The sequence below is a fragment of the Oncorhynchus mykiss genome, chromosome 23, assembly GCF_013265735.2.
Source record: "Oncorhynchus mykiss isolate Arlee chromosome 23, USDA_OmykA_1.1, whole genome shotgun sequence".
NCBI classification, from domain to species: domain Eukaryota; kingdom Metazoa; phylum Chordata; class Actinopteri; order Salmoniformes; family Salmonidae; genus Oncorhynchus; species Oncorhynchus mykiss.
The window spans coordinates 5,795,159-5,812,733 of record NC_048587.1 but is presented as its reverse complement, the minus strand read 5'-3'; the positions used below and the strand labels follow the sequence as shown (position 1 = coordinate 5,812,733).

The following is a 17,575-nucleotide window of genomic DNA, read 5'->3' as shown; positions in this document are numbered from 1 at the left end:
CTCTACTAAATATAACATTAGTCTCCACTAAGTCCACTCTACTAAATATAATATTGATCTCCTGTTAGTCCACTCTACTAAATATAATATTGATCTCCACTAAGTCCACTCTACTAAATATGATATTGATCTCCTGTTAGTCCACTCTACTAAATATAACATTGATCTCCACAAAGTCCACTCTACTAAATATAACATTGATCTCCTGTTAGTCCACTCTACTAAATATAACATTGATCTCCACTAAGTCCACTCTACTAAATATAACATTGATCTCCACTAAGTCCACTCTACTAAATATAACATTGATCTCCACTAAGTCCACTCTACTAAATATAACATTGATCTCCACTAAGTCCACTCTACTAAATATAACATTGATCTCCTGTTAGTCCACTCTACTAAATATAACATTGATCTCCACTAAGTCCACTCTATTAAATATAACATTGATCTCCACTAAGTCCACTCTACTAAATATAATATTGATCTCCTGTTAGTCCACTCTACTAAATATAACATTGATCTCCACTAAGTCCACTCTACTAAATATAACATTGATCTCCACTAAGTCGACTCTACTAAATATAATATTGATCTCCTGTTAGTCCACTCTACTAAATATAACATTGATCTCCACTAAGTCCACTCTACTAAATATAATATTGATCTCCTGTTAGTCCACTCTACTAAATATAACATTGATCTCCACTAAGTCCACTCTACTAAATATAACATTGATCTCCACTAAGTCGACTCTCCACCATCCACTCCAGTCAATATAAGGTGATAGTGAAAATCAGTTGTGCGACTGCTAGATGGGATGTCTGTTGTGTGTCAACGCCCTGTACTACAGTGTCTGATATAGTTGCTGTAATCCACTTTCCATATCAGAAACAAATGATCATTTCATGGAGCCTTTCCTTCAATAATGGAGTTGTTTTCATTGGCAGAGCTCCCATAATTCAATACAGAGAGAACCATCGCTCAATAGCAGTTTTTTTTTTCTCTCCAACCGTTCCCTGCACTCATTCTTACACTCCGTGTGATATGAATTCAGCCCTGAACTCCATTAGTTGTTGTCAAAAGGCAGAGTGACGTCAGAGATGGTGTAGAAACAGGAGAGAGAGAGAGTCCAGAACTCTTGGGGTTGCATAATGTCATGCGTCATACCTGACTCATTGAGAGGAGAGATCAGATACTACCTTTAAAGATTGGAGATGGAGTGATGCTTATCCGTGTGTGTGTGTGTGTGTGTGTGTGTGTGTGTGTGTGTGTGTGTGTGAAAATAGTGCTGTGAATTATTGAATGTTTTGGGTGTGGTGGAAGCTGGTAGCTAGCATGCCCCTGTCTTAGATGGATTCCTCCACAGACTTCCCAGATCCCTGCTCCCCCTGCCCGCTGTGCCCTTCTTCCTCCTGGCTAGCCATGATTGGCTGAGATAATGAAGGGGTAGGAAATGCCAAGAGATTAGATTCTGATTGGTCTGTGATGTCACAGTGGCTTCTTCGCAAACTCCAGGTGCTGCTGTGGTCAGATGACTTGGAAATAGAGCTCTTTGGCCTCGCACACTTAGTGGTGGGTTTGCGGTCGAAAAAAATGACATTTATGTCAGAAAAATACCTCATACGTAAAATATCATCGTAAAATATGGTGGTGGAATAATGATGTTATGGTAGAATATGGTATTGATGTTCTGGTAGAATATGGTAGTGGATCATTGATGTTCTGGTAGAATATGGTAGTGGATTATTGATGTTATGGTATAATATGGTAGTGGGTCATTGATGTTATGGTAGAATATGGTAGTGGGTCATTGATGTTATGGTAGAATATGGTAGTGGGTCATTGATGTTATGGTAGAATATGGTAGTGGGTCATTGATGTTATGGTAGAATATGGTAGTGGATCATTGATGTTCTGGTATAATATGGTAGTGGATTATTGATGTTATGGTATAATATGGTAGTGGGTCATTGATGTTATGGTATTGTATAATATGGTAGTGGGTCATTGATGTTCTGGTATAATATGGTAGTGGGTCATTGATGTTATGGTATGGTATAATATGGTAGTGGGTCATTGATGTTATGGTAGAATATGGTAGTGGGTCATTGATGTTCTGGTAGAATATGGTAGTGGGTCATTGATGTTATGGTATGGTATAATATGGTAGTGGGTCATTGATGTTATGGTAGAATATGGTAGTGGGTCATTGATGTTATGGTAGAATATGGTAGTGGATTATTGATGTTATGGTATGGTAGAATATGGTAGTGGGTCATTGATGTTATGGTAGAATATGGTAGTGGGTCATTGATGTTATGGTAGAATATGGTAGTGGATTATTGATGTTATGGTATAATATGGTAGTGGATTATTGATGTTATGGTATAATATGGTAGTGGGTCATTGATGTTATGGTATTGTATAATATGGTAGTGGGTCATTGATGTTCTGGTATAATATGGTAGTGGGTCATTGATGTTACGGTATAATATGGTAGTGGGTCATTGATGTTCTGGTAGAATATGGTAGTGGATCATTGATGTTATGGTATAATATGGTAATGGGTCATTGATGTTATGGTAGAATATGGTAGTGGATCATTGATGTTCTGGTAGAATATGGTAGTGGGTCATTGATGTTATGGTAGAATATGGTAGTGGGTCATTGATGTTATGGTATAATATGGTAGTGGATCATTGATGTTCTGGTATAATATGGTAGTGGGTCATTGATGTTATGGTATAATATGGTAGTGGGTCATTGATGTTATGGTAGAATATGGTAGTGGGTCATTGATGTTATGGTATGGTAGAATATGGTATTGATGTTATGGTATAATATGGTAGTGGATCATTGATGTTCTGGTATAATATGGTAGTGGGTCATTGATGTTATGGTATGGTATAATATGGTAGTGGGTCATTGATGTTATGGTAGAATATGGTAGTGGATCATTGATGTTATGGTAGAATATGGTAGTGGATTAATGATGTTATGGTAGAATATGGTAGTGGGTCATTGATGTTATGGTATGGTAGAATATGGTAGTGGGTCATTGATGTTATGGTATGGTATAATATGGTAGTGGGTCATTGATGTTATGGTAGAATATGGTAGTGGGTCATTGATGTTATGGTATAATATGGTAGTGGATCATTGATGTTCTGGTAGAATATGGTAGTGGGTCATTGATGTTATGGTAGAATATGGTAGTGGGTCATTGATGTTATGGTATGGTAGAATATGGTATTGATGTTATGGTAGAATATGGTAGTGGATCATTGATGTTCTGGTATAATATGGTAGTGGGTCATTGATGTTATGGTATGGTATAATATGGTAGTGGGTCATTGATGTTATGGTAGAATATGGTAGTGGATCATTGATGTTATGGTAGAATATGGTAGTGGATTAATGATGTTATGGTAGAATATGGTAGTGGGTTATTGATGTTATGGTATGGTAGAATATGGTAGTGGGTTATTGATGTTATGGTATGGTATAATATGGTAGTGGGTCATTGATGTTATGGTATAATATGGTAGTGGGTCATTGATGTTATGGTATAATATGGTAGTGGGTCATTGATGTTATGGTATAATATGGTAGTGGGTCATTGATGTTATGGTATAATATGGTAGTGGATTATTGATGTTATGGTATAATATGGTAGTGGATTATTGATGTTCTGGTAGAATATGGTAGTGGATCATTGATGTTATGGTAGAATATGGTAGTGGGTCATTGATGTTATGGTAGAATATGGTAGTGGGTCATTGATGTTATGGTAGAATATGGTAGTGGGTCATTGATGTTCTGGTAGAATATGGTAGTGGGTCATTGATGTTATGGTATAATATGGTAGTGGATCATTGATGTTATGGTATAATATGGTAGTGGGTCATTGATGTTATGGTAGAATATGGTAGTGGGTCATTGATGTTATGGTAGAATATGGTAGTGGGTCATTGATGTTATGTTATGGTAAAATATGGTAGTGGGTCATTGATGTTATGGTAGAATATGGTAGTGGATCATTGATGTTATGGTATAATATGGTAGTGGGTCATTGATGTTATGGTAGAATATGGTAGTGGGTCATTGATGTTATGGTAGAATATGGTAGTGGGTCATTGATGTTATGGTAGAATATGGTAGTGGATCATTGATGTTATGTTATGGTAAAATATGGTAGTGGGTCATTGATGTTCTGGTATAATATGGTAGTGGATCATTGATGTTATGGGGCAATTTTCTTCCACTGGTCCTGGGGGTCTTGTTTAAGGTCAACAGCATCATGAACTTTACCAAGTACCAGGACATTTTAGCCCAAAACGTGGTTGCCTGAAAATGGGCCCCAAGTAGATCTTCCATCAAGACAACAACCCCAAGCACATGGGGGCGGCAGGGTAGTCTAGTGGTTAGAGCGTTGGACTAGTAACCGAAAGGTTGCAAGATGGAATCTCTGAGCTGACAAGGTAAAAATCTGTTGTTCTGTGACACTGAGGCCGAGCCAATCATCCTCTCAGCTGAGAGGCCTCTTTTGTTCCCCCTGATCAAGGCAGTGTTCCCCGGTAGGCCATCATTGTAAATAAGAGTTTGTTCTTAACTGACTTGCCTAGTTAAATAAAAAATTTTCCCCTGCTCTAATTACGTTGGTAACCAGTTTATAACAGCAATAAGGCTCCTCTGGGTTGTGAAATATGGTCAGTATACCACAGCTAACAGGTGTATCCAGGCACTCCGCGTTGCGTCGTGCTTAAGTACAGCCCTTAGCAGTGGTATATTGGTGATATACCACACCCCCTCATGCCTTACTGCTTAAATATATCACAAACCCCAAGGTGCCTTATTGCTGTTATGAACTGGTTAACCGACATAAAACAAGCATGTTTGCATCATACCCGTTATATATTGTCTGATATACGCACAGTTGAACTACTGTTTCAGCCTATTAGCATCCAGGAACCAAACTAGCCAGTTTGATAAATATCGACATACACTGTTGAAAACATTCTAGTCTATAGATTTCCTCAGTGAAATATCAGCCTAACATAATCTCTTGTCTTCCTCCTCCTCCTCTTTCTCCTCCTTTTTCTCCTATTTCTCCTCATTCTCCTATTTCTCCTCATCCTCCCTTTTCTCCTCATCCTCCTCCTCTTTCTCCTTATCCTCATCCTCCTCTTTCTCCTCCTCCTCCTCGTCTTTCTCTTTCTCCTCCTCCTCGTCTTTCTCTTTCTCCTCCTCCTCGTCTTTCTCTTTCTCCTCCTCTTCCTCTTTCTCCTCCTCCTCATAATCCTCATCCTCCTCCTCCCTCCTCCTCCTCCTCATAATCCTCATCCTCCTCCTCCCTCCTCCTCCCTCCTCCTCCCTCCTCATCCTCCCTCCTCCCTCCTCATCCTCCTCTTTCTCCTCATCCTCCTCTTTCTCCTCCTCATCCTCCTCCTCCTCTCCTCCTCCTCCTCTCCTCCTCCTCCTCTTCCTCCTCCTCGTGTCCAGGGTCCTACTCAGTGGCATGTCCAGATCATCATGGAGAAGCTCCTGAGGACCGTCAACAGAACAGTCATCTCCATGGGCAGAGACTCTCCTCTCATTGTAAGTGACTCTTCGTCAAACCTCCCAAACCAACCTCGTGAACCTCCTAAAACTCTCTTCCTACTTCTTCCCTACTCTACTGTGTCTGTGAATCTGACAACCAGGATTTCAGGAAAAACCCTGGCAACTTCTGATAAAAGTTTCTAGAATTGTGCAACTCTAATCGTCCCTCTGCGACATCAACTTCAACCCACAGCACCACAGAGCGATAGAAACCGTGTTGTAAGTGAGTCGTCCCTCGACTCACACAGCTTCATGTAGATTCAGTCCAAAGGTTCCCTTGATCTGCCTCACTGCTCTCATCTGCTTGATGAGCCCCGACATGGCATATTTCAGTGTGTACCGTGTGTGTGTGTACCGTGTGTGTGTGTACCGTGTGTGTGTGTACCGTGTGTGTGTGTACCGTGTGTGTGTACCGTGTGTGTGTGTGTGTGTGTGTGTGTGTGTGTGTGTGTGTGTGTACCGTGTGTGTGTGTGTGTGTGTGCCGTGTGTGTGTGCCGTGTGTGTGTGTGTGTAACCCCACTACAGTCTGACTGTCTCTCCTTAGAGACCTACCTTAACCCCACTACAGTCTGACTGTCTCTTAGAGACCTACCTTAACCCCACTACAGTCTGACTGCCTCTCCTTAGAGACCTACCTTAACCCCACTACAGTCTGACTGCCTCTCCTTAGAGACCTACCTTAACCCCACTACAGTCTGACTGCCTCTCCTTAGAGACCTACCTTAACCCCACTACAGTCTGACTGTCTCTCCTTAGAGACCTACCTTAACCCCACTACAGTCTGACTGTCTCTTAGAGACCTACCTTAACCCCACTACAGTCTGACTGCCTCTCCTTAGAGACCTACCTTAACCCCACTACAGTCTGACTGCCTCTCCTTAGAGACCTACCTTAACCCCACTACAGTCTGACTGCCTCTCCTTAGAGACCTACCTTAACCCCACTACAGTCTGACTGTCTCTCCTTAGAGACCTACCTTAACCCCACTACAGTCTGACTGTCTCTTAGAGACCTACCTTAACCCCACTACAGTCTGACTGTCTCTTAGAGACCTACCTTAACCCCACTACAGTCTGACTGCCTCTCCTTAGAGACCTACCTTAACCCCACTACAGTCTGACTGTCTCTCCTTAGAGACCTACCTTAACCCCACTACAGTCTGACTGTCTCTCCTTAGAGACCTACCTTAACCCCACTACAGTCTGACTGTCTCTTAGAGACCTACCTTAACCCCACTACAGTCTGACTGTCTCTTAGAGACCTACCTTAACCCCACTACAGTCTCACTGCCTCTCCTTAGAGACCTACCTTAACCCCACTACAGTCTGACTGCCTCTCCTTAGAGACCTACCTTAACCCCACTACAGTCTGACTGCCTCTCCTTAGAGACCTACCTCAACCCCACTACAGTCTGACTGCCTCTCCATAGAGACCTACCTTAACCCCACTACAGTCTGACTGTCTCTCCTTAGAGACCTACCTTAACCCCACTACAGTCTGACTGCCTCTCCTTAGAGACCTACCTTAACCCCACTACAGTCTGACTGTCTCTCCTTAGAGACCTACCTTAACCCCACTACAGTCTGACTGTCTCTTAGAGACCTACCTCAACCCCACTACAGTCTGACTGCCTCTCCATAGAGACCTGTGTGTGAGCCTCAACTCCCAGCCCTCTGTCTCTGTGAGCTGCTGTCCGTCGTTGCATTTAAAGCAGTCAGTCTGTTATTATGTAATGATCAATAAGAACAGGCTTGACTTTCGAACAGACCCGAGACCCAGTTAGACTGACTGCATCTAACTGACCTTGTTCTTCTGAGCTGAGTTGCAGGAAGCCACTTAGATGTACATTTATCCTTTAAATTTCTCTATTCTCCCTTTCCCCTCTCATTCTCCCTCTCTCTCCCATCTCATTCTCCCTCTCTCTCTCCCTCTCTCTCCCCTCTCTCTCCCCTCTCGTTCTCCCTCTCTCTCCCCTCTCATTCTCCCTCTCTCTCCCATCTCATTCTCCCTCTCTCTCTCCCTCTCTCTCCCCTCTCTCTCCCCTCTCGTTCTCCCTCTCTCTCCCCTCTCATTCTCCCTCTCTCTCCCCTCTCATTCTCCCTCTCTCCCCTCTCATTCTCCCTCTCTCTCCCTCTCTCTCCGCTCTCATTCTCCCTCTCTCCCCTCTCATTCTCCCTCTCTCTCCCCTCTCATTCTCCCCTCTCTCTCCCCTCTCATTCTCCCTCTCTCTCCCCTCTCATTCTCCCTCTCTCTCCCCTCTCATTCTGCCTCTCTCTCCCCTCTAATTCTGCCTCTCTCTCCCCTCTCATTCTCCCTCTCTCTGACCTCTCATTCTCCCTCGCTCTCCCCTCTCATTCTGCCTCTCATTCTCCCTCTCTCTCCCCTCTCATTCTCCCTCTCTCTCCCCTCTCATTCTGCCTCATTCTCCCTCTCTCCCCCCTTTCATTCTCCCTCTTTCTTCCTCTCTCCATCCTCAGTGTAATACAGCTCTGATTCCATCCTGATTGAAATACAGCTCTGATTCCATCCTGATTGTAATACAGCTCTGATTCCATCCTGATTGTAATTAGCTCTGATTCCATCCTCAGTTTAATACAGCTCTATTATATCCTCAGTGTAATACAGCTCTGATTCCATCCTCAGTTTAATACAGCTCTATTATATCCTCAGTTTAATACAGCTCTGATTCCATCCTCAGTTTAATACAGCTCTATTATATCCTCAGTTTAATACAGCTCTGATTCCATCCTCAGTTTAATACAGCTCTATTATATCCTCAGTTTAATGCAGCTCTGATTCCATCCTGATTGTAATTCAGCTCTGATTCCATCCTCAGTTTAATAAAGCTCTGATTCCATCCTCAGTTTAATACAGCTCTGATTCCATCCTGATTGTAATACAGCTCTGATTCCATCCTCAGTTTAATTCGGCTCTGATTCCATCCTCAGTTTAATAAAGCTCTGATTCCATCCTCAGTTTAATACAGCTCCGATTCCATCCTGATTGTAATTAGTTCTGATTCCATCCTCAGTTTAATTCAGCTCTGATTCCATCCTGATTGTAATACAGCCTGTCTGTAGTCCTGATTGTAATACAGCTCTGATTCCATCCTGATTGTAATACAGCTCTGATTCCATCCTCAGTTTAATACAACTCTGATTCCATCCTCAGTTTAATACAACTCTGATTCCATCCTGATTGTAATACAGCTCTGATTCCATCCTCAGTTTAATTCAGCTCTGATTCCATCCTGATTGTAATACAGCTCTGATTCCATCCTGATTGTAATACAGCTCTGATTCCATCCTCAGTTTAATACAGCTCTGATTCCATCCTGATTGTAATACAGCTCTGATTCCATCCTCAGTGTAATACAGCCTGTCTGTAGTCCTGATTGTAATACAGCTCTGATTCCATCCTGATTGCAATACAGCTCTTATTCCATCCTCAGTTTAATACAGCTTTGATTCCATCCTCAGTTTAATACAGCTCTGATTCCATCCTGATTGTAATACAGCTCTGATTCCATCCTCAGTTTAATTCAGCTCTGATTCCATCCTGATTGTAATTAGTTCTGATTCCATCCTGATTGTAATACAGCACTGATTCCATCCTCAGTTTAATACAGCTCTGATTCCATCCTCAGTTTAATACAGCTCTGATTCCATCCTCAGTTTAATACAGCTCTGATTCCATCCTCAGTTTAATACAGCTCTGATTCTATCCTGATTGTAATACAGCTCTGATTCCATCCTCAGTTTAATACTGCTCTGATTCTATCCTGATTGTAATACCGCTCTGATTCCATCCTCAGTTTAATACAGCTCTGATTCCATCCTCAGTTTAATACAGCTCTGATTCCATCCTGATTGTAATTAGTTCTGATTCCATCCTGATTGTAATACAGCTCTGATTCCATCCTCAGTTTAATACTGCTCTGATTCTATCCTGATTGTAATACCGCTCTGATTCCATCCTGATTGTAATACAGCTCTGATTCCATCCTCAGTTTAATTCAGCTCTGATTCCATCCTGATTGTAATTAGTTCTGATTCCATCCTGATTGTAATACAGCTCTGATTCCATCCTCAGTTTAATACAGCTCTGATTCCATCCTCAGTTTAATACAGCTCTGATTCCATCCTCAGTTTAATACAGCTCTGATTCCATCCTCAGTTTAATACAGCTCTGATTCCATCCTCAGTTTAATACAGCTCTGATTCCATCCTCGGTTTAATACAGCTCTGATTCCATCCTCAGTTTAATACAGCTCTGATTCTATCCTGATTGTAATTAGTTCTGATTCCATCCTGATTGTAATACAGCTCTGATTCCATCCTCAGTGTAATACAGCTCTGATTCTATCCTGATTGTAATTACTTCTGATTCTGTCCTTAGTTTAATACAGCCTGTCTGTAGTCCTGATTGTAATACAGCCTGTCTGTAGTCCTGATTGTAATACAGCCTGTCTGTCCTCCACCACTTCACGCTACCCACAGTACTGCAGCAGGACACACATAGAAAGCAGAATCATAGTGAGATATGGCGCTGCATCATAATGTCTTGATGCAGACGAGCAGCGCCCTGCGTTCCCTCGTAGAGATGAACACACAACGTGTAGTCCTTTCTAGACCCGTCTTCCAGCTGCCTGCTGTGTCAGTTGGTTTTAAAACCTGCATCGTATTACTAGTATCTCTATCACTACCGACCAACACCACATAATATTACATTTACAATGGATTAGTAAATAGTTTATTCATTTATTAATCATTACATCATTAAGATAGTTATTTATAAACCATTTATAAACCACATTTTGATGTATTTCCTTGTCTGTTCCAAAGGCTAGAACTGAGATGGGGGGGGGGGGGGGGGGTGGAAAAAATAAATATTTTTTTCCCATAATGCCCCTTCATCCTGGAACATGCTTCTGAAGATTGTAAAGTTAGGAGAGTTAGTGTCCTTGTCTGTTTTTAAGACTCTGATTGACAACACTGTTTGTGATAACTGCAGTTGTTTCTAATCTTTAACCTGTGATACTTTGTCTTGTGTATTCTGTATTTCTCTGTCATGTTTTATGGACTCGCTGCTGTTTCCATGTTTTACCTTCTTGCCAGGTCTCCCTTCGCAAAATAGGTTGTTAGCCTCAATGGGATTTTACCTGGTGAAGTAAAGGTTCATGAACAATACGTAATAATGATTGGTAAGAACATTCATAAGATGTATATACTTATAAACCATTTACTATTGGGGCGGCAGGGTAGCCTAGTGATTAGAGCGTTGGACTAGTAACCAGAAGGTTCCAAGTTCAAATCTCCGAGCTGACAAGGTACAAATCTGTCGTTCTGCCCCTGAACAGGCAGTTATCCCACTAGGCCGTCATTGAACATAATAATTTGTTCTTAACTGACTTGCCTAGTTAAATAAAGATATTTTTGCGTGGCTTATCTCATGTGCTATTTAGACTTTAGAAATGGTTTGAGTGACTGGTGTAATTTGTCACTAAAAGATGGACATGCCGTTGTTAAACATCCCAGCCAGTACCTGATGCCCCTTGAGGTCTCAAAATGTCCCCTAGAACACATCAGTAGTGAACGTTATATATGATGCCGCCACCCCCGTGCTTCACGGTTGGGATGGTGTTCTTCGGCTTGCAAGACTCCCCCTTTTGTGATGCCACCACCCCCATGCTTCACGGTTGGGATGGTGTTCTTCGGCTTGCAAGACTCCCCCTTTTTCCTCCAAACATAACGCTGGTCGTTGTGGCCAAACAGTTCTAATTTCATTTCATCAGACTAGGAGGACATTTCTCCAAAAAGTACAGTCTTTGTCCCCATGTGCAGTTGCAAACCGTAGTCTGGCTTTTTTATGGAGGTTTTGGAGCAGTGGCTTCTTCCTTGCTGAGCGGCCTTTCAGGTTCTGTTGATATAGGACTCATTTTTACTGTGGATATAGATACTTTTGTTCCTGTTTCCTCCAGCATCTTCACAAGGTCCTTTGCTGTTATTCTGGGATTGATTTGTACTTTTCGCACCGAAGTACGTTCATCTCTAGGAGACAGAACGAGTCTCCTTCCTGAGCGGTATGACGGCTGCGTGTGTCCCATGGTGTTTATACTTGCGTACTATTGTTTGTACAGATGAACGTGGTACCTTCAGAAATTTCTCCCAAGAATGAACCAGACTTGTGGAGGTCTACAATTTTTTTTTCTTCTGAGGTCTTGGCTGAGTTCTTTTGATTTTCCCATGATGCCAAGCAAAGAGGCACTGAGTTTGAAGGTAGGCCTTGAAATACATCCACAGGCACACCTCCAATTGACTCAAATGATGTCAATTAGCCTATCAGAAGCTTCTAAAGCCATGACATTTTCTGTAATTTTCCAAGCTGTTTAAAGGCACAGTCAACTAAGTGTATAGTTGTCTTCTGACCCACTGAAATTGTGATAGTGAATTATAAGTGAAATAATCTGTCTGTAAACAATTGTTGGAAAAATGACTTGTGTCATGCACAAAGTAGATGTCCTAACCGACTTGCCAAAACTATAGTTTGTTAACGAGAGATGTGTGGAGTGATTGAAAAACAAGTTGTAATGTCTCCAACCAAAGTGTACGTTCATTTTCGACTTCAACTGTATGTTCTCCACTCCTATGTTCCAAAAATGCAGGTGTGTTCTCTTTCTGTCATGTTGAGATCTTTGTTTCTGTGTGTTTCTATGTCATGTTGAGATCTTTGTTTCTGTGTTTTTCCTCTGTCATGTTGAGATCTTTGTTTCTGTGTGTTTCTCTGCCATGTTGAGATCTTTGTTTCTGTGTGTTTCTATGTCATGTTGAGATCTTTGTTTCTGTGTGTTTCTATGTCATGTTGACATCTTTGTTTCTGTGTGTTTCTATGTCATGTTGAGATCTTTGTTTCTGTGTGTTTCTATGTCATGTTGAGATCTTTGTTTATGTGTGTTTCTATGTCATGTTGAGATCTTTGTTTCTGTGTGTTTCTATGTCATGTTGAGATCTTTGTTTCTGTGTGTTTCTATGTCATGTTGAGATCTTTGTTTCTGTGTGTTTCTATGTCATGTTGAGATTTTTGTTTCTGTGTGTTTCTATGTCATGTTGAGATCTTTGTTTATGTGTGTTTCTATGTCATGTTGGCATCTTTGTTTTGTAATGACCTTCATGAACACACTGCTAATTTTTCACATTTTATTTTTTTGTATATTAAATTCGTTCAATTTTTGATATTTTAAAAACGGTATAAAATACACAGTATTGCACATAGTAAGTAAATCAATTGCACTTCTTTTAAGGTGTACGTACAGATGAACACATATTTATATGGTTTATGCTACAGTACAACTATTGGAGGAGAATCCCACCCTCCTTCCATAATACAAGAGAGAGTGGTGCTGGTAATGAAGTACTTATCAGCTAACAGGAAGCAGAGAGAGAGAGAGTGGTGCTGGTAATGAAGTACTTATCAGCTAACAGGAAGCAGAGAGAGAGAGTGGTGCTGGTAATGAAGTACTTATCAGCTAACAGGAAGCAGAGAGAGAGAGAGTGGTGCTGGTAATGAAGTACTTATCAGCTAACAGGAAGCAGAGAGAGAGAGAGTGGTGCTGGTAATGAAGTACTTATCAGCTAACAGGAAGCAGAGAGAGAGAGTGGTGCTGGTAATGAAGTACTTATCAGCTAACAGGAAGCAGAGAGAGAGAGTGGTGCTGGTAATGAAGTACTTATCAGCTAACAGGAAGCAGAGAGTGAGAGTGCATGGGGGCTGGCTGAGGAAGAATATAGAATATATACATCAGTATTATGTCAGCACTAATACCAGTCGTATATCAGTACTAATATATGTAGTACTAATACCAGTAGTATATCAGTACTAATACCAGTAGTATATCAGTACTAATATATGTAGTACTAATACCAGTAGTATATCAGTACTAATATATGTAGTACTAATACCAGTAGTATATCAGTACTAATACCAGTAGTATATCAGTACTAATACCAGTAGTATATCAGTACTAATATCAGTAGTATATCAGTACTAATACCAGTCGTATATCAGTACTAATATATGTAGTACTAATACCAGTAGTATATCAGTACTTATATATGTAGTACTAATACCAGTAGTATATCAGTACTAATACCAGTAGTATATCAGTACTAATACCAGTCGTATATCAGTACTAATATATGTATTATTAATGCCAGTAGTATATCAGTACTAATATATGTAGTACTAATACCAGTAGTATATCAGTACTAATACCAGTAGTATATCAGTACTAATATATGTAGTACTAATGCCAGTAGTATGCCAGCACTAATACCAGTCGTATATCAGTACTAATATATGTAGTACTAATACCAGTAGTATATCAGTACTAATATATGTAGTACTAATACCAGTAGTATATCAGTACTAATACCAGTCGTAAATCAGTACTAATATATGTATTACTAATGCCAGTCGTATATCAGTACTAATATATGTAGTACTAATACCAGTAGTATATCAGTACTAATACCAGTCGTAAATCAGTACTAATATATTTATTATTAATGCCAGTAGTATATCAGTACTAATATATGTAGTACTAATACCAGTAGTATATCAGTACTAATACCAGTCGTATATCAGTACTAATATATGTATTATTAATGCCAGTAGTATATCAGTACTAATATATGTAGTACTAATACCAGTAGTATATCAGTACTAATACCAGTCGTATATCAGTACTAATATATGTATTACTAATACCAGTAGTATGTCAGTAGTATATCAGTACTAATACCAGTAGTACTAATACCAGTAGTATATCAGTACAAAGGCCAGTAACATATCCAGTAGTACACCAGTTGTATTATAGTAGTATTCCATCCATACCAGTAGCAATCATACCAGTAGCAATCATACCATTGGTATACTATTAGTATACCATCCTTACCAGTAGTACTAATACCAGTATTGTACCAGTATGATACCAGTAGTATACCATCCCTACCAGTAGTACTACTACCAGTATTGTACCAGTAGTATATAACCAGTAGTACTAATACCAGTATTGTACCAGTAGTATATAACCAGTAGTACTAATACCAGTATTGTACCAGTAGTATATAACCAGTAGTACTAATACCAGTGTTGTACCAGTAGTATATAACCGGTAGTACTGCTACCAGTAGTATACCATCCCTACCAGTAGTACTAATACCAGTATTGTACCAGTAGTATATAACCAGTAGTACTAATACCAGTGTTGTACCAGTAGTATATAACCAGTAGTACTAATACCAGTAGTATATAACCAGTAGTACTAATACCAGTGTTGTACCAGTAGTATACATCCCTACACAGCAGTGTTATTGTGTGGTGTTGAGTTGTGTGGTAGCATTGAATGATCTGTTTGCCCCTTTAGTTGAATCAAACCACTTTGACAGGTCTCCGTTGAACACTGTTCGTTTTTTGGCTTCATCCGGGACTCTGCAACTCAATAATGTCGTTCCTATAAAATCACTTAATAATGTCATTCCTATAAAATCACTTAATAACGTCCTTCCTGTAATGTATCTAGCCGCTGTAAAGCCCCGCTCTGTTTTAAGTTATTAGCCCTATTAGACGCTGTAGAACATAATCAAAGAAATGTCACCCTGTACACTCTTTCTAAAACAACGTACCTCTGTGCTGCGTGATACGAATGATTACTGTCCGTGGAGGTTGTTGACGATGATAAGGGTCTCGTCGTGTTTTAAAAACACGGCTCCATTTTAAATGTCCGTTTTTTGTTGTTGTTCTGTTTTTTTATTTTATTTAAATGAAAAAAGCTATAAAATATCATCAGTGAATCTGTTGAAAAGTTTAAGTAAAAAGCATGTATTCAGTACTGCACCAAGGCTACAGACTGGCTGTATTCAGTACTGCACCAAGGCTACAGACTGTCTGTATTCAGTACTGTACCAAGGCTACAGACTGGCTGTATTCAGTACTGCACCAAGGCTACAGACTGGCTGTATTCAGTACTGTACCAAGGCTACAGACTGGCTGTATTCAGTACTGCACCAAGGCTACAGACTGGCTGTATTCAGTACTGTACCAAGGCTACAGACTGGCTGTATTCAGTACTGCACCAAGGCTACAGACTGGCTGTATTCAGTACTGTACCAAGGCTACAGACTGGCTGTATTCAGTACTGTACCAAGGCTACAGACTGGCTGTATTCAGTACTGTACCAAGGCTACAGACTGGCTGTATTCAGTACTGTACCAAGGCTACAGACTGGCTGTATTCAGTACTGTACCAAGGCTACAGACTGGCTGTATTCAGTACTGTACCAAGGCTACAGACTGGCTGTATTCAGTACTGTACCAAGGCTACAGACTGGCTGTATTCAGTACTGTACCAAGGCTACAGACTGGCTGTATTCAGTACTCTACCAAGGCTACAGACTGGCTGTATTCAGTACTGTACCAAGGCTACAGACTGGCTGTATTCAGTACTGTACCAAGGCTACAGACTGGCTGTATTCAGTACTGTACCAAGGCTATATACTGGCTGTATTCAGTACTGTACCAAGGCTACAGACTGGCTGTATTCAGTACTGCACCAAGGCTACAGACTGGCTGTATTCAGTACTGTACCAAGGCTACAGACTGGCTGTATTCAGTACTGCACCAAGGCTACAGACTGGCTGTATTCAGTACTGTACCGAGGCTACAGACTGGCTGTATTCAGTACTGCACCAAGGCTACAGACTGGCTGTATTCAGTACTGTACCAAGGCTACAGACTGGCTGTATTCAGTACTGCACCAAGGCTACAGACTGGCTGTATTCAGTACTGTACCAAGGCTACAGACTGGCTGTATTCAGTACTGTACCAAGGCTACAGACTGGCTGTATTCAGTACTGTACCAAGGCTACAGACTGGCTGTATTCAGTACTGTACCAAGGCTACAGACTGGCTGTATTCAGTACTGTACCAAGGCTACAGACTGGCTGTATTCAGTACTGTACCAAGGCTACAGACTGGCTGTATTCAGTACTGTACCAAGGCTACAGACTGGCTGTATTCAGTACTCTACCAAGGCTACAGACTGGCTGTATTCAGTACTGTACCAAGGCTACAGACTGGCTGTATTCAGTACTGTACCAAGGCTACAGACTGGCTGTATTCAGTACTGTACCAAGGCTATATACTGGCTGTATTCAGTACTGTACCAAGGCTACAGACTGGCTGTATTCAGTACTGTACCAAGGCTACAGACTGGCTGTATTCAGTACTGCACCAAGGCTACAGACTGGCTGTATTCAGTACTGCACCATGGCTACAGACTGGCTGTATTCAGTACTCTACCAAGGCTACAGACTGGCTGTATTCAGTACTGTACCAAGGCTACAGACTGGCTGTATTCAGTACTGTACCAAGGCTACAGACTGGCTGTATTCAGTACTGCACCAAGGCTACAGACTGGCTGTATTCAGTACTGCACCAAGGCTACAGACTGGCTGTATTCAGTACTGTACCAAGGCTACAGACTGTCTGTATTCAGTACTGTACCAAGGCTACAGACTGTCTGTATTCAGTACTGTACCAAGGCTACAGACTGGCTGTATTCAGTACTGTACCAAGGCTACAGGGTGTCTGTATTCAGTACTGCACCAAGGCTACAGACTGGCTGTATTCAGTACTGCACCAAGGCTACAGACTGGTTGTATTCAGTACTGCACCAAGGCTACAGACTGGCTGTATTCAGTACTGCACCAAGGCTACAGACTGGCTGTATTCAGTACTGTACCAAGGCTACAGACTGGCTGTATTCAGTACTGCACCAAGGCTACAGACTGGCTGTATTCAGTACTGTACCAAGGCTACAGACTGTCTGTATTCAGTACTGTACCAAGGCTACAGACTGGCTGTATTCAGTACTGTACCAAGGCTACAGGGTGTCTGTATTCAGTACTGC

General features: G+C 41.1%; 1 protein-coding gene across 6 annotated transcripts in view; it reads left to right on the top strand.

Annotated features, from left to right (window-relative positions):
- Window positions 1-17,575, top strand: part of LOC110514830 (dedicator of cytokinesis protein 1) — a 538,819-nt gene that overhangs the window by 186,413 nt on the left and 334,831 nt on the right. For all 6 annotated transcript variants that reach the window (XM_036960808.1, XM_036960809.1, XM_036960806.1 and 3 more), the window contains one exon: window positions 5,509-5,604. In XM_036960808.1, coding sequence (XP_036816703.1) covers window positions 5,509-5,604 — 96 coding nt within the window. The remainder of the gene's footprint in view (window positions 1-5,508; window positions 5,605-17,575) is intronic.